The sequence below is a fragment of the Triticum urartu genome, chromosome 6A (genome assembly GCF_056163025.1).
Source record: "Triticum urartu cultivar PI428250 chromosome 6A, HENAU_Tu73, whole genome shotgun sequence".
Lineage (NCBI taxonomy): Eukaryota > Viridiplantae > Streptophyta > Magnoliopsida > Poales > Poaceae > Triticum > Triticum urartu.
Window position 1 is genome coordinate 25,015,184 of NC_141878.1, and position 21,600 is coordinate 25,036,783.

The following is a 21,600-nucleotide window of genomic DNA, read 5'->3' on the forward strand; positions in this document are numbered from 1 at the left end:
CTCAAGAAGCTAATCTGAATCTAATAGCATTCTGAATTTCTGAACACTAGTTGGCAAGCTGTTCTTGGCCTCTTGCCATATGGATGACAAGTCCAGAGGATCATTAGAGGTTTCTGTCTGTAGACTTAGAAACTACCACAGTAGATAAAATGGCAGCAAATTAAAATTAGATAAAAAGAAATTTGCTGACATAAACAAATGGTATCAAGAAGAGTCTGAACTGAAGCGACACGCGAGCACACACGAACAATCATTCAGGCAACATCGTCACTATTTCTTTCAACGCGGCAAGCAAGCAGCACAATTCTTACAGAGGTTGTAACATCATACTGCCAACTACATACAGAATGCATGAAACGAGCATCAAGCCTACTAGTCTAGGATGAGGTGAACTTGGTGACGGCCTTGGTGCCCTCAGAGACGGCGTGCTTGGCGAGCTCGCCGGGGAGGACGAGGCGGACGGAGGTCTGGATCTCCCGGGACGTGATGGTGGGCTTCTTGTTGTAGCGGGCGAGCTTGGCGGACTCGCCGGCGAGCTTCTCGAAGATGTCGTTGATGAAGGAGTTCATGATGGACATGGCCTTGGAGGAGATGCCGATGTCCGGGTGCACCTGCTTGAGCACCTTGAAGATGTAGATCTTGTACGTCTCCACGCCCTTCTTGGCCTTGCTGCCCTTCTTCCTGCCCCTCGTCTTCCCCTCGCCGCCGGCCTCCTTGGTCGCCGGCGCCCGCTTCTCCGCCTTGGGCTTCTTCCCCGCCGTCGTCTTCTCGGCCGTGGCCACCGGCTTCTTCTCCGCCGCCTTGGGTGCCATGGGTGCTGCTGGTTGGAGCGCGTGGGGAGGTGGGGCTTGGGTGGGATGTGAGGCGGGCTGCTGATGCTGAGATGTGTAGAGACGAAGGGGGCGGCGAGGTTATGTAGGGAGCGAGGAGGAGGAGGAGGGAGGTGGGCTGCGGTTGGCGGAGAGGATGGTGCCTCGGATCCATGCCGTGGACTGGTTCCAGCCGTTCGGTGATGCTTGGCACGGACGGACCCGATGCGCTTGGTCGCGGATCGATGACGTGGCGAGAACGTGCGCGGGCTGGAGCGGCGCGGATCGATGGCCTGTGGACTCCCGCGCACTCGTCGTCGAGCGTACGCTACACACCCCCGTGTACATACAGCACGTTGCAGAGCATGAAAAGAGAGTGAAAAAAAATAAAACCATTGATTAGAACCCCAAAAAAAGAAACATTGATTAGAAACGGGTATAACATGAACACCCAAATAAAGCAATGCACCGCATAAGCATGTGCTAGAGAAAGAAGAATGAAGAAAGGGCCGCTCGGTTTATATTGAGGAAAACCGGCTCCAGCGCCTTCGCCGCTACCAGACTGCACGCTGAAAGCCGTTGCATTAGTCTGGGCTTGTCACAAGATTCTCCGCGAACCACGACGACATCAAAAAGGACTGATATGTATGTTCAATCGAACATATGCAGTTTCCATCCCATGAGGTTGGCTGATGTGCCTCACCCGACGCACGCCACATGTGAAGGATGCTCCTACTACCCACCACCCAATTCAGTAAGCACGTCACACGGGCAAAAACACACTAGCCGTCACCGGCCAACTCCACAAGCCACAGGTCCCACCGATCAGCACCTTCGAAACGATGCCATCAAGAGGGCATGCGCGCCACACCAAGCAAAGCTAACAACACTGTCGTCGCCCAATTCGGTAAACCAGATCTAGGTTTTCCACCATAGCTTGTCAGGAGGAAAAGTGAGAAGTGATATCGACCACCTCTCCTTCTCCGAGAGATTGGTCGAACAACAAGTTCTCGTATATCTATCCGACACTACCGGCTACATATATACAATAATTATCTCTTGCAAATATAATCATACGGACTCAGGGTCCACATAGTATTCTCCGTCTTCAGAGATCACGTGATCAAGAAAGAATGCCGCCAATTCCTCTTGAATTGCTCGCATGCGAGCTGGTGCTAGGAGTTCATCCCGCTTCCGAAACATCTAATTTAAAGAAGGGGGTCAATACATATATATATGAATGAATGAAACTCAACACAAATGATGGTAATAAAATAAAATTGTGAATGTTGTTATTTACATACTTCATATTGTTCGTCAGTGTAGCCCCGCTCACAGGTCGTGTGGCGGATGGACTCGCAAACGTAGTATCCACAGAAATCATTCCCTTGTTCCTGCCACAACCACTTTACAAGAAATAGAGGTCAATCAAACTGATAAGCAAGAATGCCAAATGGTATTGATGAAACTAGCGCTTGAATGACTAGTAGATGCGCGGAACATGCTACTATAGTACTTACTTTCGGGTGTCTAAATTGCAGCTCCTTCGACAGTCCCGGAGCTTTTCTGGTGAATTTTCTCCAAACCCTGCCGGACAAAGAAAACAATTACTTGATATATCAGGAAATGAACAAAGTTGCTGATATGGTGGATAATGATCAATTTAACTTAATTCTCGAGTATTTGAGTCATGTATGCATAGTCCTGGGGATCTTTTCGTCTTGAGTCTAAGACGGTTACTAGTCCCTGCTCAAGCTTAATCTCTAGGAGAATATAGTGGAAACTGCACATGCATGCATAACTCATCAATTACATTACTATAACCTTGACTAATATATAAGGGAAACCGAATACGCACAAGACAGTAACACTCACTTGAAGTTGTAAGGAAAGAGTATTATATCTTTGTTTTCATTTATTACCAACGATCGTAGCAAGTTGGCCTCGGTAGCTGCGGCATGAAATTTAACCTGAGTTGCATCTATGAGATATGTGTTAATGAACCCAATATCACCGACTTGTCTTTTCTTCAATTCGGCGATCTTCAATCTGCATAATATAGTGAGGATGATTATAAATACATGCAATGAAAGAGCTGAGCTATATAGAGAGACTTAATGATAGAAGTAGTACTACTTACAGACAGTAGCAGGCGACCGTTGTTTTATCGAGGGCCAATTGATTGAAAAACTGATAGAACTCCTCAAATGGAACAGGCAACAGTTCAATTCCAACGAGGTCATGCTCCTTTTTAACTTTCACATATAAAGTACTCCTCCCCCCAGAGTCTCTGCAGATTTTCAAGTACCAATCATGCAATCTTCGCATCATCATTGATAGAGATCTTTCATCTTTGACGAGAGGCTTCCCGTACTCGTATCTTTGTATCTGCACCTCCATGGGTTCATAATGTACATCGTCGGGCAGGTAATATGCAAGATTGCTATAACCGGGCACCATCCTCGGATCATTAGCGACGTTGTGGCTAGGCACCTTGAGCGGGGGGCACGATTGCTTCGCTTGTTCGCCGAGCTGGGCATTTTGTTTCCCAGCTCGTCGTTCTTTCAGCCTTTGATCACTGACAGTACTTCCCGACCGCTCCGCTTCGGCAAATTCCTTTCCAATAATGCACTCATAGTTTCCTTTCGGCGGCGACTTGGGTGGTTTTGTCAGGGCAGCCAGAGTGCGCTTCGCTTTCACCGGATCTACCTTCTCCTCCGGAAGTGGATGTCTCTTTGCTTTCAACCCTTGAAACCAGTCATCCACTTCGGTTCGTGCGTTCTCCTCCGGGGTCCTCTCATATGGTAACTGAAGGAAATATGCCCTAGAGGCAATAATAAAGTTATTATTTATTTCCTTATATCATGATAAATGTTTATTATTCATGCTAGATTGTATTAACCGGAAACATAATACATGTGTGAATACATAGACAAACAGAGTGTCACTAGTATGCCTCTACTTGACTAGCTCGTTAATCAAAGATGGTTATGTTTCCTAACCATGAACAAAAGAGTTGTTATTTGATTAACGGGATCAGATCATTAGGTGAATGATCTGATTGACATGACCCATCCCATTAGCTTAGCACCCGATCGTTTAGTATGTTGCTATTGCTTTCTTCATGACTTATACATGTTCCTATGACTATGAGATTATGCAACTCCCGTTTGCCGGAGGAACACTTTGTGTGCTACCAAACATCACAACGTAAATGGGTGATTATAAAGGAGCTCTACAGGTGTCTCCAAAGGTAGATGTTGGGTTGGCGTATTTCGAGATTAGGATTTGTCACTCCGATTGTCGGAGAGGTATCTCTGGGCCCTCTCGGTAATGCACATCACATAAGCCTTGCAAGCATTGCAACTAATGAGTTAGTTGCGAGATGATGTATTACGGAACGAGTAAAGAGACTTGCCGGTAACGAGATTGAACTAGGTATTGGATACCGACGATCGAATCTCGGGCAAGTAACATACAAATGACAAAGGGAACAACGTATGTTGTTATGCGGTCTGACCGATAAAGATCTTCGTAGAATATGTAGGAGCCAATATGGGCATCCAGGTCCCGCTATTGGTTATTGACCGGAGATGTGTCTCAGTCATGTCTACATTGTTCTCGAACCGTAGGGTCCGCACGCTTAACGTTACGATGACAGTTATTATGAGTTTATGCATTTTGATGTACCGAAGTTAGTTCGGAGTCCCGGATGTGATCACGGACATGACGAGGAGTCTCGAAATGGTCGAGACATAAAGATTGATATATTGGACGGCTATATTCGGACACCGGAAGTGTTCCGGGTGATTTCGGAGAAAACTGGAGAGCCGGAGGGTTACCGGAACCCTACCGGGAGAAGTAATGGGCCATATGGGCCTTAGTGGAGAGAGAGAGAGGCTGCCAGAGGTGGGCCGCGCGCCACCTCCTCCCTGGTCTGAATTGGACTAGGGGAGGGGGGCGGCGCCTCCCCTTTTTCCTTCTCCCACTCCACCTCTTTCCCCCTCCTAGTAGGAGTCCTACTCCTACTAGGAGGAGGACTCCTCCTTGGCGCGCCACACCTGGCCGGCCGGCCTCCTCCCCTTGCTACTTTATATACGGGGGCAGGAGGCGCCCCTAGACACACAAGTTGATCCACGTGATCGTTCCTTAGCCGTGTGCGGTGCCCCCTGCCACCATATTCCACCTCGGTCATATCGTTGTAGTGCTTAGGCGAAGCCCTGCGTCGGTAGAACATCATCATCGTCACCACGCTGTCGTGCTGACAGAACTCATCCCCGAAGCTTTGCTAGATCGGAGCCCGGGGAGCGTCATCGAGCTGTACGTGTGCTAAGAACTCGGAGGTGCCGGAGTAACGGTGCTTGGATCGGTCGGATCGGGAAGACGTACGACTACTTCCTCTACGTTGCGTCAACGCTTCCGTTGCGATCTACGAAGGGTACGTAGACAACACTCTCCCCTCTCGTTGCTATGCATCACCATTATCTTGCGTGTGCGTAGGAATTTTTTTGAAATTACTACGAAACCCAACAGTAACTTCTCTGGAGTCTTCAGAGAAGGACCGAATCTGTATGTCCTCCCGCCTCTGGCTGTACTGCTAGACGCCGGCCGAGCAGACAGAGCGGTTGTCTTCTTTACTTGCTTATGAGGCGGAGGAGAAGGACTACGACGCGCCGGAGTAGCCGGAGCGGCGGCAGGTCTCTTCCGCCCTTGCTGACGAGGCGGAGAAGGAGGAGGCTGGCTGCTCGGGCGCGTCGGCGCAGGCGGAGAAGGAGGCGGAGTGCCACCACGCGCTGGAGAAGGAGCCGGTCGAGTGCCCTGATCGTCACTCACCAGAGGAGGAGGCGGTGGAGGAGGCGGAGTGCCCTGGCTCGCCGGAGGAGGAGGCGGTGGAGGAGGCGGAGTGCCCTGACTTGCCGGAGGAGGCGGAGGCGTCCAGTTCGGAAGGTTGATGAGCTCCTTCCGCCATAGGCATGGAGTCTTCAGAGCAGACCCCATCCTAGTCTCCCATTCACCGGTAGGGTGGTCAAGCTGGAGGTCCTCAAATCCCTCCGTTATTTCATCCACCATCACCCTAGCATATCCTTCTGGAATCGGCCGACAGTGAAAAGTTGCGCCGGGTTCAGTAGGATAAACAGAGCCAACAGCCGCCTTAACCTTCAAATTCATCCATTGCGTCATAAGGTGGCAATTTTGAGACTCCGTGATACCATCCACGGGATAGCTGGCAGGAGCCGTCAAGGCATGCTCCGGCTGAAGCAGCTCGGTGGAAGCCACGCTGCTTCTCCGCTGAGATGGCGGGGTAGCTTCGGGGGAAGCTTCGGCAGTACGTTTGTTGCGATTTGCTTCTCGTTCCTCTATCGCTTGTACCCTTGCGTGCAGCGCCTGCATTTGGGTCTGCTGCACTTTTTTCCTCCTCTCATGGGATTTGTAACCGCCAGCGTCCGGAAACCCAACCTTCCACGGAATGGAGCCTGGCGTGCCTCGTGTCCGTCCAGGGTGCTCAGGATTCCCGAGGGCCATTGTGAGCTCGTCGTTCTCTCTGTCTGGAAAGAACGTCCCTTGCTGCGCTGCTTCGATACACTGCTGAAGCTTCCTGACTGGTATGTCCAGTTGATCGTTCGTCCAAATGCACTTCCCTGTTACAGGGTCCAAGGTTCCGCCAGCCCCGAAGAACCAAGTTTGGCAACGGTCTGGCCAGTTAATTTTCTCTGGTTCGATCCCTTTATCAATCAGATCATTCTCAGTCTTGGCCCACTTAGGCCGGGCTACGAGGTAGCCACCTGACCCCGTGCGATGGTGATGCTTCTTCTTCGCAGCATTTTGCTTGTTTGTCGCCGACATCTTCTTACTCTTTTCCGATGTCTTGTGGGCCACAAATGCGGGCCAGGTGATCTCTGATCTTCTCATATCTGCCCTTGAATTCTGGTGTCTCATTATTTTCGACAAACTTATTCAGATCTTTCTTCCACCTCCTGAATAGTTCTGTCATCCTCTTAAGAGCAAAAGACTTGATTAATTGCTCTTTAACTGGGTTCTCTGGATTATCCTCTGGCGGTAGGGTGAAATTTGACTTCAGCTCAGTCCAAAGATCATTTTTCTGCATATCATTGACATAAGACACCTCAGGGTCTTCTGTAGCCGGCTTAAACCATTGCTGGATGTTGATCGGGATCTTGTCCCTAACCAGAACCCCGCACTGAGCAACAAATGCGTTCTTTGTTCGGATGGGTTCAATCGGTTGGCCGTCGGGCGCGATTGCTATGATCTCAAACCTTTCATCCGAGCTCAACTTTTTCTTCGGGCCTCGTCTCTTTACCGAAGTTGTGCTCGATCCGGAGGGCTAGAAAAAAGAACAAAGACTTAATTAATATGTGTACATACCAAAACAATGAATGCATCAATTAGCTAGTCAGCACAGGCTTAACTAATATATATACCTGGCCGGACTCGGTTCGGTCACCGGAGCTGTCATCACGGTCTCCTTGCACCGGCATTGGGTCACCGGAGCCGTCCTCATGTTCTTCTTCTTGCACCGGCATTAGGTCACCGTAGCCAGCTTCTTCACCCTCTCCTTCCAGACCATCGGTGTCGTTGAGAAACAACGAGACGACATCACTTCCTTCTGCGATTATGTCCCTCAACAACGCTTCTTTTGCTTCGTCTCAGGCGGTGTCCATAGTTTCTACAAATATTTACAACATGGCAATTATTATTCAAACATGACAGATGGATATATTAGTGGCAAACGTAGAACTAGCTACCTAATCATAGTAAGGAATCATATATATTAATTAGTGGCCTCGACGCTGCTTCTCTAGGGTTTGGGGTGGCCTCGACAACGCTTCAAGGGTTTGGGGTGGCCTCGAGAACGCTTCAAGGAGGGGGTAATATCGACCCCCCCCCCCACGTGTTGAAGCTATCGGGAGGGGGTATATCGACAACGACGACACTACATCTATGTCCCTCGACGACCCTCGTTCCCGATAAAAAAAAGAGGAAGAAGAAGAAAAAAAGAGAAGAAAGAATAGAGGAGAATCTCCTCTATTCTTTCTTCTCCTCTTTTTTTTTCTTCTTCCTCTTCTTTTTTTATCCTCTTCTTCCTCTCATGTTCGAGAGGATCGCCGAGGGGTCGGGAGGTTTCCTAGTGTCAAAGGATTCAACAAAACCATGTCTTCATCATTAGGCGAAAGTAACAGGTGCATGATGGTACGAAGCTCTCCAAAGTTATTTTGGAACGGAGTCCTAGATAGGATAATTCGCTTATTGGTACAAAGTTCAGCAAGAACCTTCCAAATATCGTTATTTGGAAGGCCTTTGCTGAAATTCATACAAAAAGGCAAATTATCCTATCCGGGACACCATTCCAAAATAACTTTGGAGGACTTCGTCATGCCCTGGTTACTTCCGGCTAATGATGAAGCCATGGATTTCTTCAATACTTTGACACTAGGAAACCTCTCTCGACCCCTCGGCGATCCTCGACCCCTCGAACCCTCGACGACCCTGGAACCCTCGACCCCTCGGCGATCCTCTTCTTCCTCTCATGTTCGAGAGGATCGCCGAGGGGTCGGGAGGTTGCCTAGTGTCAAAGGATTCAACAAAACCATGTCTTCATCATTAGGCGAAAGTAACAGGTGCATGATGGTACGAAGCTCTCCAAAGTTATTTTGGAACGGAGCCCTAGATAGGATAATTCGCTTTTTGGTACAAAGTTCAGCAAGAACCTTCCAAATATCGTTATTTGGAAGGCCTTTGCTGAAATTCATACAAAAAGGCAAATTATCCTATTCGGGACACCATTCCAAAATAACTTTGGAGGACTTCGTCATGCCCTGGTTACTTCCGGCTAATGATGAACCCATGGATTTCTTCAATACTTTGACACTAGGAAACCTCTCATATATATCCATCTATAGCCACATACATATATAAATGGAAAAAATGCTATGAACAAAAATACATATATACTTGGTAAATATTCTATGAAACATCGTTTCTCATATATATCAATGCATACATCCATGGATCATCATTGCTCATATATCCATAGTCATATATAAAAAATTTCTGCCTATGAACAAAAAACTTTGTATGAACAAAAAAACATTTTTGACATATTTAACACATTCTAAATTTTTCTAACTCTTTTACAACCACAAAAATTACTCCAACTTCATGACAGTACCCACACTCCATTTCACCAAAAACCTTCTGATCCATAGTTTACATTTTTTAAATTTCATTCAAATGAAATTTGAACCAGATCCAAATTCCTTGCTGAAAACCTATTCTAAACCAATCAAAAAATTCTGAAATTTTGCCATCACCTTTGTCTTGCATCAGTACCCCACCAAAAAAAATATCATAAATCCTAAAAATGCCCAAAGCCATCTAGCATTTGATCAAACACCCTCTATATGCACTGTTCATATCTGTAAAAAAAAATCAAAAATTTCAGAAAAGTTTGCTGCTGCTCCACTCCTTCTCCTCTCCTTCTGCTCTTCAATGCATCGGGGCCGGCAGCGACCATGGAGCAGGGGCAGAGAGCAAGGGCTGCACTCGATCGGGACCATGGGAAAGGGGGGGCTCACTTCGAGGGGGGCGGCGATGGCAGGAGTCCGGCGACGAGGACGGCGGGCTCGGGGTGGCACGCGGTGACGGAGACGGCGGTCTCGGGATGGCGCGCGGCCGGTGACAGGGACGAGGAGGGGTGGGCTCGCGGAGGCACGCAGCGACGGGGACGACGAGGACGGCGGGCTCGGGGATGCCGGCGATGAGGACGGCGCGGGCTCGTGGATGCGACGACGTTGGCAGCGGCGGCGTAGACGGCGAGGTGGAGCAGCCTGACGGCGTCGTCGGCGGGGGAAGGGGGAACTGGCGATGCAAACTGAAAATTTTCACAAGTGTTTGTTATATAGTCCAAGCTTTAGTCCCGGTTGGTGACACCAACCGTGACCAATGCCCCCCTTTAGTCCCGGTTGGTGCTACCAACCGGGACCAAAGGCCTATTTTCAGCAGCCCAAAGGGCGGGAAGCGGCGGCCTTTGGTCCCGGTTGGTGGCACCAACCGGGACTAAAGGGGGGCATTGGTCACGGTTGGTGCCACGAACCGTGACCAATGCCCCCTTTAGTCCCGGTTCGTCCCACCAACCGGGACCAAAGGCCTTGTGCTGCCCCGCGCCCAAATGTTTAGTCCCACCTCGCTAGTTGAGAGGGAGCCGCACCTGTTTATAAGGTGCGGTGCGCCTTCCCTCTCGAGCTCCTCTCTAAAGCAGGCTTTCGGGCCTAACCGTGCAATGTGTGCCTGTGGGCCTACTGGGCCTCCCGCGGGCCTGAATCCTGGCCCATGGTAGGGTTTCTAGTCGTATTCAGGCCATGGGTGCCGAGTAGGTGGCACTTTTTTTTGTTTTTTTATTTTCTTTGTTGCTTTATTTATTTTATTTTGTTTCTACTTACAACAAAATACTTATTGTTGCTATTTTTATTTTTTTCCAGTTTTTTTGTTTTGTTTTCTGTATTATTTATTTTCTTTTGTTTTTTTGCTTTATTTTTTAATTCTTTTTGCTTTTAGGTCAGCAAAATTATAAACTTTCTGTTGCTTTATTTATTTTATTTTGTTTCTACTTACAACAAAATACTTATTGTTGCTATTTTTTTCTAGTTTTTTTGTTTTGTTTTCTGCATTATTTATTTTCTTTTGTTTTTTGCTTTATTTTTTTATTCTTTTTGCTTTTAGTTTTAGAAAAATTATAAACTTTCTGTTAGTGCCATTAGTTTTCAAATTTGAAAACACTTTTTTAGTTTTTTTGTTTTCTTTGTTGCTTTATTTATTTTATTTTGTGATTAACTTTACTATAAAAATAGTTTTTTCCTGTTTTTTTGATTTGTTTTTTGCATTATTTATTTTCTTTTGTTTTTTGCTTTAATTTTTAATTCCGATTGCTTTTAGGTTAGCAAAATTATAAACTTTCTGTTAGTGCCATTAGTTTTAAAAAAATTATAAACTTTCTGTTAGTGCCATTAGTCTTCAAATTTGAATAGTTAAAATTTGAATTCTTTGAAAATTGTTTGAATCACAAGTTTGTGATTAACTTACTAAAAAATGAGAATATATGCGCTTATAGAGAAAATTCAACCTAAATTCCTAGTAAATTTCTATGAATTTCAGAGAAATTCACTATGAATTTAGGTTAAACTTTTCTCTATTAGGGCATCTATTTTCACTTTGAGAGGAGCTCAACAAGGCAGAGAGGGAAGGGCTTATAAACCGGTGTGAGCCCCCTTCGGTTGGCGAGGTGGGACTAAACTCTGCCCGCAACGAGGACCAACCCTTTAGTCCCGGTTTGTGGCACAAACCGGGACTAATGGTCATGGGCCAGGGGCGAGGAGCAAAATTATAAACTTTCTGTTAGTGCCAGTAGGGTAGGTCCCAAAAATTATAAACTTTCTGTTAGTGTCGATTGAGGAGCGGACCTCTAGGTCTTTCCAGTAGGGTAGGTCTCAAAATATAGATTTCTTCTTCCACATGGGTGCGTGTCCCTCAGCGTCATTCGGAACAGCTAGTCCATCGGGACCCTTTCCAAAGATTACGTAGTGTAAATCATTGACCATAGCAAGCACGTGATCACCGGTGCGCATGGCGGGCTTCTTCCGGTGATCTGCCTCGCCTTTGAAATGCTTGCCTTTCTTTCAACATTGATGGTTGGTCGGAAGAAATCGACGATGGCCCAGGTACACATTCTTCCTGCATTTGTCCAGGTATATACTTTCAGTGTCATCTAAACAGTGCGTGCATGCATGGTATCCTTTGTTTGTCTGTCCTGAAAGGTTACTAAGAGCGGGCCAATCGTTGATGGTCACGAACAGCAACGCCTTAAGGTTAAATTCCTCCTGTCTGTGCTCATTCCACGTACGTACACCGTTTCCATTCCACAGCTGTAAAAGTTCTTCAACTAATGGCCTTAGGTACACATCAATTTCGTTGCCGGGCTGCTTAGGGCCTTGGATGAGAACTGGCATCATAATGAACTTCCGCTTCATGCACATCCAAGGAGGAAGGTTATACATACATAGAGTCAAAGGCCAGGTGCTGTGATTGCTGCTCTGCTCCCCGAAAGGATTCATGCCATCCGCGCTTAAAGCAAACCATACATTCCTTGGGTCCTTTGCAAACTCATCCCAGTACTTTATCTCGATTTTTCTCCACTGCGACCCATCAGCGGGTGCTCTCAACTTCCCATCTTTCTTTCGGTTCTCACTATGCCATCGCATCAACTTGGCATGCTCTTCGTTTCTGAACAGACGTTTCAACTGTGGTATTATAGGAGCATACCACATCACCTTCGCAGGAACCCTCTTCCTGGGGGCTCGCCGTCAACATCACCAGTGTCATCTTGTCTGATCTTATACTGCAATGCACCGCATACCGGGCATGCGTTCAGATCCTTGTATGCACCGCGGTAGAGGATGCAGTCATTAGGGCATGCATGTATCTTCTCCACCTCCAATCCTAGAGGGCATACGACCTTCTTTGCTGCGTATGTACTGTCGGGCAATTCGTTATCCTTTGGAAGCTTCTTCTTCAATATTTTCAGTAGCTTCTCAAATCCTTTGTCAGCCACAGCATTCTCTGCCTTCCACTGCAGCAATTCCAGTACGGTACCGAGCTTTGTGTTGCCATATTCGCAATTGGTGTATGACCCTTTTTTGTGATCCTCTAACATGCGATCGAACTTCAGCTTCTCCTTTTGACTTTCGCATTGCGTCCTTGCATCGACAATGACCCGGCGGAGATCATCATCATCGGGCACATCGTCTGGTTCCTCTTGATCTTCAGCAGCTTCACCCGTTGCAGCATCATTGGGCACATCGTCTGGTTCCTCTTCATCTTCACCAGCTCCCCCCGTTGCAGCATCACCGTATTCAGGGGGCACATAGTTGTCATCGTACTCTTCTTCTTCGCCGTCTTCCATCATAACCCCTATTTCTCCGTGCCTCGTCCAAACATTATAGTGTGGCATGAAACCCTTGTAAAGCAGGTGGGAGTGAAGGATTTTCCGGTTAGAGTAAGACCTCGTATTCCCACATTCAGTGCATGGACAACACATAAAACCATTCTGCTTGTTTGCCTCAGCCGTATCGAGAAACTCATGCACGCCCTTAATGTACTCGTGGGTGTGTCTGTCACCGTACATCCATTGCCGGTTCATCTGCGTGCATTATATATAATTAAGTGTCCAAATTAATAGAAGTTCATCATCACATTAAAACCAAAGTGCATACATAGTTCTCATCTAACAACATATAGCTCTCCAGAGCATCTAATTAATTAAACCATACATTGAAACTATGTAAAACATTTCAATGCGAAAACAAATGCGATCATAATCGCAACCAAGGTAACAATTGATCCAACGGCATAATGATACCAAGCCTCGGTATGAATGGCATATTTTCTAATCTTTCTAATCTTCAAGCGCATTGCATCCATCTTGATTTTGTGATCATCGACGACATCCGCAACATGCAACTCCAATATCATCTTCTCCTCCTCAAATTTTTTATTTTTTCCTTCAACAAATTGTTTTCTTCTTCAACTAAATTTAACCTCTCGACAATAGGGTCGGTTGGCATTTCCGATTCACATACATCCTACATAAATAAAATCTATGTCACGTTGGTCGGCATAATTTTCATAAACAATAAATGAACCAATAGTTATAAAGATAATATATATACCACATCCGAATCATAGACAGGACGAGGGCCGACGGGGGCGGATACCAAAACCATCGCACTATATAAGATGCAATAATAAAAGTAAGAAAATAATACAAGTATCTATGTAAACATACAAGTAAGAATATTTTTCCTTTCAGAAAGAAGATAAGAACAAGAGGCTCACCACGGTGGTGGCGGCGATGAGCTCGGCGCGGGTGATCGACGGCGGTGAAGACGGGGACGGGGCGTGACGTACCGCTAAACCTAGACAAATATTATGGAAAATGGAGCTTGGAGGTCGAGCTTGGAGAGGAGAAAGCTTAAGTAGTGTGGCTCGGGCATTCCATCGAACACCTTGTGTGCATAGGAGGTGAGCTAGAGCACCACCAAGCCCTCTCCCCCTCGGCCAGAGAAAAACAGAGCACTGTGGTGCTCTGCTCGCGAGCGAGGGTTATATATAGGCACCTCATTGGTCCCGGTTGGTGACATGAGCCGGGACTAAAGGGGAGCCTTTGGTCCCGGTTCAAGCCACCAACCGGGACCAATGGTGGTGGGCCAGGAGCTCAGCCCATTGGTCCCGGTTCATCCCACCAACCGGGACCAAAAGGTCCAGATGAACCGGGACCAATGGCCCACGTGGCCCGGCCGGCCCCCTGGGCTCACGAACCGGGACCAATGCCCACATTGGTCCCGGTTCTGGACTGAACCGGGACTAATGGGCTGACCCGGCCTGGACCAAAGCCCTGCTTTCTACTAGTGACCTCCAAAATGATTCCCTCAAGAGGGAATGCGCGCAACGCCAAACAAAGTTAACAATGCCAGCCATCGTCCATTTCGGTAAACCAGATCTAGGTTTTCCTCCGAAGCTTATCGGGAGGGAAAGTGGGGACTACCAATTTGACGCCTCCAACAAGGACTCGATCAGGCCCCCTAACAAGCCATCTGCGTGTCGCACCACTCGCTTAGGATCCAACATCCAGCTCATCCATAATGCCGCAAAGTGCACGGGTGCGAGCAAGACACCACTAGGAGGGTGCACCACGTGGATCTAGGTCGCAAATACCTTTTGATCACGCCCTACTGCACCGGCTTACCCTAACTCATTGTGCCCCGTGTGGATATGGACCACCGCGCACCTTCTCGTCGCGCCCAGTCTCGCATGCATGCGCTCGCTTGCCACACACGGAACTGGACCACGCCACACGCGTCATGCCTCTGCCTGGATCTGGAGCAGCCATCCACCTCTATGCTACCTCAGAGTATCCTTATCTCCTACATTATGACTTAGGTGGCTTGTTCTTTGGGTTCTGGTAATCCTTCTTCTTATGGGATGTGTACTCCTCGTTATAGCTTGATTAGTAATAGTAAGTTGGTCCCTCTTATGATATTGTAGTATCCGTGTTGATGTGGTGTTGTTCTACGGCTGATGTGGTCCTTTTATGGTGTCGGAGATGATTCCGATAGATCCCTATGTGAGTCTTCTTTTGGCCTGCAAACCATAGTCATTATAGCTTTGCTCCAGTTTGCCAATTTATAGCTGAATATGAGCCATCTACTTGCTGGAAGTGGTCACATATGGAGTAATTTTTAGTGGCAGGGTGAAGTAATGGTACTCGCATTTATATTACTGAACGTACAGTACATACTTTGTGTTATTTTGCATGCTCTCTATGTGTTCTCGATATGGCGGGGGATGCTTGGTGATGACTCCTTAAATGCTATGAGTAATAACTGAGAATACATGGACCAAGGGTTGTGTTTGTATGGACCAAGGGTTTTACCTAAAATTTACTTGAATATTTAACTGAGAAGCGACGATACTGAATCTCGAGATAGGATACACGAGCTTGCAAGGGTTGTGTTTGAGTGTGTGGAGCAAACTTCTAGCCAACATACCTGAGTAAATGATGTTTATGGTTCCATGTTTTAATGTATAAGACTTGATATGTTTCATCTTCCAGCAATTCTAAAACGGGCCTTCTGCAACTCGATACAAGCTGCTGACAGTAGTTAGTTTTGAGGAGTTTTGAGAATATTATTGATTGTTGTATGATTATTATTCTCGTTATGGCACATTTTTTTATTGAATTACTACAAGCTGCTCTATAATTTTTCTGCTCCCAAGGTGTGCAATTCACCAACAGGACAGAGACCATGCAACCTGGAACAAGAAGTAAGAGCATATCCAACTTTGCTGACCAGGTGACTAGCGCCTCCTTCTCTCTTCCCCTCCCTCTCGGCATGATGCACCTCCATCTTATTGGAAGTAAACTTTGATTTAGTGAGAGAACAATTAATGATGTACCTCCATCTGCATTAAGGCCGAAGACTATTTGTGATTAGCGGCAAGCATTCAGTTGTAGCGGTGAGTCTTGTATGTATGTTTATATATGACAGGTGTTTGGGCATGAGTCAATTAGTTGTAGTAGCACTTAGCGCTAAGCGTGACATGGCTATTGTCATCATAGTGTATTTGTTGTCGCTATTTACAGAAGAACTACAGTACAGAGAGGACATGGTTGCTATTCTAAAGGTAATTGTTGTACTTGACATTGTAATATGATTTGTACGCCCATTTCAAGAAAAATAGAATTGTATATAGACATGGTCAAGTGTAATTCTTAATTAATTTTTTCAAGGAGTATAAATGTGGGCTTTCCTATATTTATGCATGATTACATCATATTGTAACTCCATTCCTTAAATCCATGATCTATGCTCTGCTCCGTTGAATACATGATTTGGAATCAGATAAATTTTACTCATATGATGTAATTTATGTAAAACAAATCTGTGCAGATAAAGTCAGGAACCGTGTTGCCCTTGTAATGTTAAGTTCTTCTGTCAATTTTCTCTTACTTCAACAGAAAGATGGACGTGATGCACAATGTCATGTACTTCTGATCAACCCATGTGTCATGATGGTACGCTTCCTTTTTGTTGTCTTTTCTGCAATGATCTCACTATTTGAGATTTTAGCCGATAGGGAATAGATTGAGATCCTCGGGTCTTGCCTGGAGATGTTCTATTATCTGCAGTAATTATTTTCTAGTCCGTGTAGATTAATCTGATTATGAGCCATCAAGGACCTTCTAGGCTTTAATATATGTTCAATTATGCATTTAGCCGTTGTGCATTTTAATTAACAGGGAAAAAATTATGGTGTACTACACACTTGAAAGTATGTGGAAATAATTTGATCTGATGAAACGAACCATCCATCGGCTAGGTGAATCGGGTAATGATTTATGGCAATTGACCTAGCACAAATATTTCGTAGTAATTTTAGTAATTTCACTGTTTTTTCAATTGCACTCCACTGAAACTTTGGTGTGAGTTCTTTTTATTGGGGTATTTTACATTTTAAGTGACAGTCCTCAAACAAATATCATTTGTTTACTTCTCATTATTATACAAATAATTACGAAGGTTAACTTTTGGCAATTGGACCGGTACTTAATTCAGAAACAAGGAGTTGCCCTGGAACAATAAATGTGTAATTATTTTTTCCATTTTATCGATTCTTTTGATTTGAAAATATTTGTTTTTCCAGCATAGACATGTTTTGAAAATTTATTGGCATGGGCCTGCCAATGGACACAACAACGTGACTTGAGGTATCTGTAAGGGCCAGGGAGAACATGGATATAAGAACACGTTGCATAGCTTCTGCTCTTATTTTCCTCATGTTGAATAAGCCAATTGAAACGGTAACTCATGTTCTTGCATTTCGGTACTAATAAAGAAGCAGATAATGAAGTATGGGCTTCTTTTATACCAGCAAGATCTGTTCTTTACTAAAAGCCTATCCTGTAGCCTACAACACTCAATGTAGACGCTTGAGTGTACTTGCATACTATAACGACATATCACACTCACTCACCACTGTGCGACAGGATCGGTGATATAGTTGGTTCATTTTAATCCAGCATTTACAAGGTAACATGTGCACTACCATACTTATATATTGCTCTGACCCACTGGTGATTAAAGACATGAAGCAAGGTCCAGAGATGTGCAGTATGTTGCAACTGCTATATTTAACATGTATGCTTAAGTATCATTTTCGCACAAATTTATGTTTATGTTTGCTAAGTTGCCCTTCGTGCTATGTTTTTTAAGCAAGTTCAGAAGGGGTTCGCTAAGCGGCATGCTAAATTATGATGATCAAGCTCATCGCCTCAGGATTCAAGTGGTAACATGAATGGGTCGCTAGGAGGTAGAAGGCATGCAGAGATATGTTTCTCCCGTTGCAACGCACGGGCATATTTATCAGTATTACTAAAAACTTTTTTAGTATCTACCTTCCTTACATATACATGATTTACTACATTTATGTATATCTTGCCTTTCAGCTCATGGTCAAATTCACTTGATCAATTTTCAGTATCCAATCTGATGAATGGCTTCGAGTTTGGCTGCAAATGAATCTGAGCATTTGTAAATAGCATCCCTTCTACTCGAAGTTGTCCCAGTGAGCTGACAATTATGAGAAGGTAAGCTATTAACTGTACATGTATGCATTTCGATTTTGGGGGCTCACAATACACTGGTTTATCTATGCATAAGTAAAGATTTGCTCGCACTTCTATATCATGATTAGGCTGTCACAGTATTTGATTACCAAGTATGTTTGGTTGTTTGCCAATTTTGTAATTTTTGTATGGGATGTATCATTTTGTTGACCATTCTATGACTTCCTAATTAGAAAATGGATGTTTCCTGCAGAAATTCTTTTGTTCCTCGAGAAATTCTCTCATGCCATATTCATTTGTGAAATAGGGCTAATAGTTTGTGTGATTTCAGGTCGGAAAGGGGCTCTTTAATTAAGGATTAGAAGGGCAGAGATGCGAAAGCGGTGAGCCTTTCTTCTACTGGTTAGTGTTACAACTGAACTGGTCAGGATCTTATTCGAAGTATCTTAGACCTTCTTGTAAATAGACAGTCAAAGCTTTCTTATTCAAAATCTTTGCATTTAAGTTTGAAATATTTATGTTGCATCAGCTCACACTATCCATTTTTGTATAACATTACCCTTTGATTAAGTTATTTGGGTTCATTACTGAACTTTGTACTGCTTCTTGTTCATTTGTATCAAAAGTATCTTAGACCTTCCTGTAAATAGACAGTCAAAGCTTTCTTATTGAAAATCTTTGCATTTAAGTTTGAAATATTTATGTTGCATCAGCTCACACTATTCTTTTTTTGTATAACATTACCCTTTGATTTAGTTATTTGGGTTCATTACTGAACTTTGTACTGCTTCTTGTTCATTTTTATAGCTTAATTATGACGAAGTACAGATTCTATTCAGCACTCGTGTTTACCAATGGTTATGGGTTAAAGTCAGCAAAGATAGAATATTCACATGTTTGGGAATCACTTTTGTTGTATATAAGTGCCATCAAGGATCAACCTACACCCATGGACGTGCGTAAGCTAGATAAGTCTGTACATGAACGCCTTTGCTCCAGCCATCTCAGTGTGGTTCCTTCTAATTGCTGGCACATCGGGATGCACAGCCTAATTGTTCATGACATTGGTGTTTTGCAAGATTTCAATCCAATATATATAATGCTCTCTTTACTTCAGAAATATCTATAAGATCTTTAGATATAATACTATTACAGGTCCAACGTTTGTTAAATTATGTAATGGTCATTTTGGTTGCGTGATGTGTATATTTCTATACCCAGAGGTGGTGGTAGGTTCAAAACGGTCTCTTATCTGCATTGTCAACACATTAACAACTAACATGCATGTTTGATCGATGTGCTACTAATAGATCCTAATGCTATAGCATACCTCCATATTGATATACCTGAGTGATACCGAGTACCAAACATGACAGCTGAATGTACGGAGGTAAGATAAGTGTGCCCAAGCCCGCCCAAGTGGCGCCACCAGGTGGCGCCCCAGTCTCTAGTTGGTATGAGGGCCGGCTGCAACTAGAAGCCCCGGTATACACATACCGGAGGCCCAATGGCAAGATAGAAAATGATGCTAATAAAAAAAACTCGTTCCTTCATAAAAAAATATATGTATACCCATTCTGCATTTAACCTATTTTTTGGGGGGTAAGCTATTATTATTTTATTGATCAGTTTTACTGAAATTCTTGCTTATTATCTTTCCCACAGTGCAACATCAACTTGCTTATTTACCGGGGAATCTTGTGCACTCCGGTGAAGAACATTTTTCTACTAGACTCTTTGAAGGGGCCTGACTAATCCTAGTATCTAAATTTCTCAATATCTGTTTCTGCTTTAGCTGATTATACAAAATCAGCACCTCATGTAGCTAGTTATTTTAGTTTGCATCTCATCTGCAGCCAAAACGTTCTCAGGTCTGTGGTTTGTTACCTACATCAAACTATCCAAACTTCAGTTCCCATGTAATCGGCTCAACTCCAACTCGAAGAATTCTTTTGTCAAACAGAGCAACATGTAACCAGCTCAACTACAGAGGTTACATTGCCTACAAATTGCTTCGGCATGGTCAAGATCTAATTCGAAATGTTTGACTGCAGGACCTGTGAAGCATCTTGCTTATCCAATTTAATCAGCACCATCATCAATTTAGTTCTTCATAGATTCAGTTTCTCACAGCTTGATTTCAGATAAATGGCTCAAACTACAGATTAAAGGATATTTTCGGATGCTAGAAGAGAGAATTTCGTACTAAAAGATTGAAATGATTGCATCTTTCGCCATTGTCATAGAAATCACAGATACAATGTCATCCTTGCTCGACGAATCTGACGGGCGCTACAGACTAGTAGGCATTACATACATGATCTCATCTTAGTCCATGAGAAATGGATCTAAGCAAACACTGGCTAGGCTATGGGGAATTCTACTCCTTGGCGGCGACCTTCTTCTTGGGGGACTTGGTGGAGGTCTTCTTCTTGGGCGACTTGGCCTCTTTCTCGGCCGCGGCGGGGGACTTCTTGGGGAGCAGCACAGAGTTGATGTTGGGGATCACGCCGCCGTGGGCAATGGTGACGCCGGCGAGCAGCCTTCCGAGCTCCTGGTCGTTGCGGACAGCGAGCAGCAGGTGGCGCGGGATGATGCGGGTCTTCTTGTTGTCCTTGGCCGCGTTGCCGGCAAGCTCCAGGACCTGAGATTCAACCAAGAACGAATTCAATCATCCGTCGAACAGGGCAAGAACAGGAGCGGACAAGAACGAACGGGAAAGATCGGCGCGTACCTCGGCCGCGAGGTACTCGAGGACGGCGGCGAGGTAGACGGGGGCGCCGGAGCCGACGCGCTGGGCGTAGCGGCCCTTCTTGAGGTAGCGGCCGATGCGGCCAACGGGGAACTGGAGCCCGGCCTTGACGGACCTGGTCACGGCCTTCTTCCTGTCGCCGCCCTTCCTTACGGCCATCTTGCTTGCTACTTCTCCGGCGACGAGTACGCTCGAGGTGTGGTGTTTGCGGCGGCGGTGCTGGATGGGAGCGCTCTGAGTTTGTGTGTTTGGACGGCGGCGAGGGCGCGGCTTTTATTGGAGGCGGGAGCGTCGCTGGAGGGGGGGAGCGATCCGCGTGACATGCTGTGACCGCCGTTGGATCTGGCGGAGCGTGGCGGGCAGGGGGAGTGATCCGTGGGAGCTTCGGATGGACCAATCAGAGAGCAGAGATTTGCAATACGTACGTGGAATTGAAATTGAGTTCAAAACCAAAAATCAGCCTATGTATTGAAATGGGCTTGAATTATTTTTTTGCTATTGGATGGGCTTCAATTCTGATTGTGTTGTTTGGTCGTATATACAATTGCTAATTGGGATTAAGGTGATGTTTGGTCTCTAGTCCTAGGACTTTTTTTAGTCCCTACTAAAAAGTCTCTAGTCCCTAAAAAGTCTTTCCCTATTTGTTTTCAGAAACTAAAAAGTCTCTAGTCCCTTCCTAGAGGTTATTAAATGACCATGTTGCCCCTAATATATAGAAAAATAACAATCAAACAACACCATGTGGTGGCGGCCAATGGGTGGAGAGACATTGTTGGAAGTCCTAAAAAGACTCTCCTTGAAAGTGTTCTTCATTTAGTCTCAAATGCCTAGTTTAGTCCCTA

The 21,600-nt window shown here is 45.3% G+C and overlaps 2 protein-coding genes across 2 annotated transcripts; both read right to left on the reverse strand.

Annotated features, from left to right (window-relative positions):
• Positions 1–253: 253 nt before the first annotated feature.
• On the reverse strand, positions 254–900 carry LOC125513737 (histone H2B.2-like). The gene has a single exon (XM_048678925.2). It carries the CDS (start codon positions 810–812, stop codon positions 378–380), a length of 435 nt encoding a protein of 144 aa, XP_048534882.1. The 5' UTR covers positions 813–900; the 3' UTR covers positions 254–377.
• A 19,312-nt stretch (positions 901–20,212) lies between these two features.
• Positions 20,213–21,011, reverse strand: LOC125514224 (histone H2A.1-like). The gene is made up of 2 exons (XM_048679515.2): positions 20,741–21,011; positions 20,213–20,650 (listed from the first exon to the last, which is right to left on the reverse strand). Exons 1-2 carry the CDS (start codon positions 20,915–20,917, stop codon positions 20,387–20,389), a joined length of 441 nt encoding a protein of 146 aa, XP_048535472.1. The 5' UTR covers positions 20,918–21,011; the 3' UTR covers positions 20,213–20,386.
• Positions 21,012–21,600: the final 589 nt, after the last annotated feature.

What these genes read in the sequence shown, in the direction of transcription:
- LOC125514224 (XM_048679515.2), bottom strand. Translation starts at nt 20,917, where the DNA reads ATGGCCGTAAGGAAGGGCGGCGACAGGAAGAAGGCCGTGACCAGGTCC. An exon ending in TCGAGTACCTCGCGGCCGAG is followed by an intron (nt 20,651 to 20,740) that starts GTACGCGCCGAT and finishes GTTGAATCTCAG; the next exon opens with GTCCTGGAGCTTGCCGGCAA.
- LOC125513737 (XM_048678925.2), bottom strand. Translation starts at nt 812, where the DNA reads ATGGCACCCAAGGCGGCGGAGAAGAAGCCGGTGGCCACGGCCGAGAAG.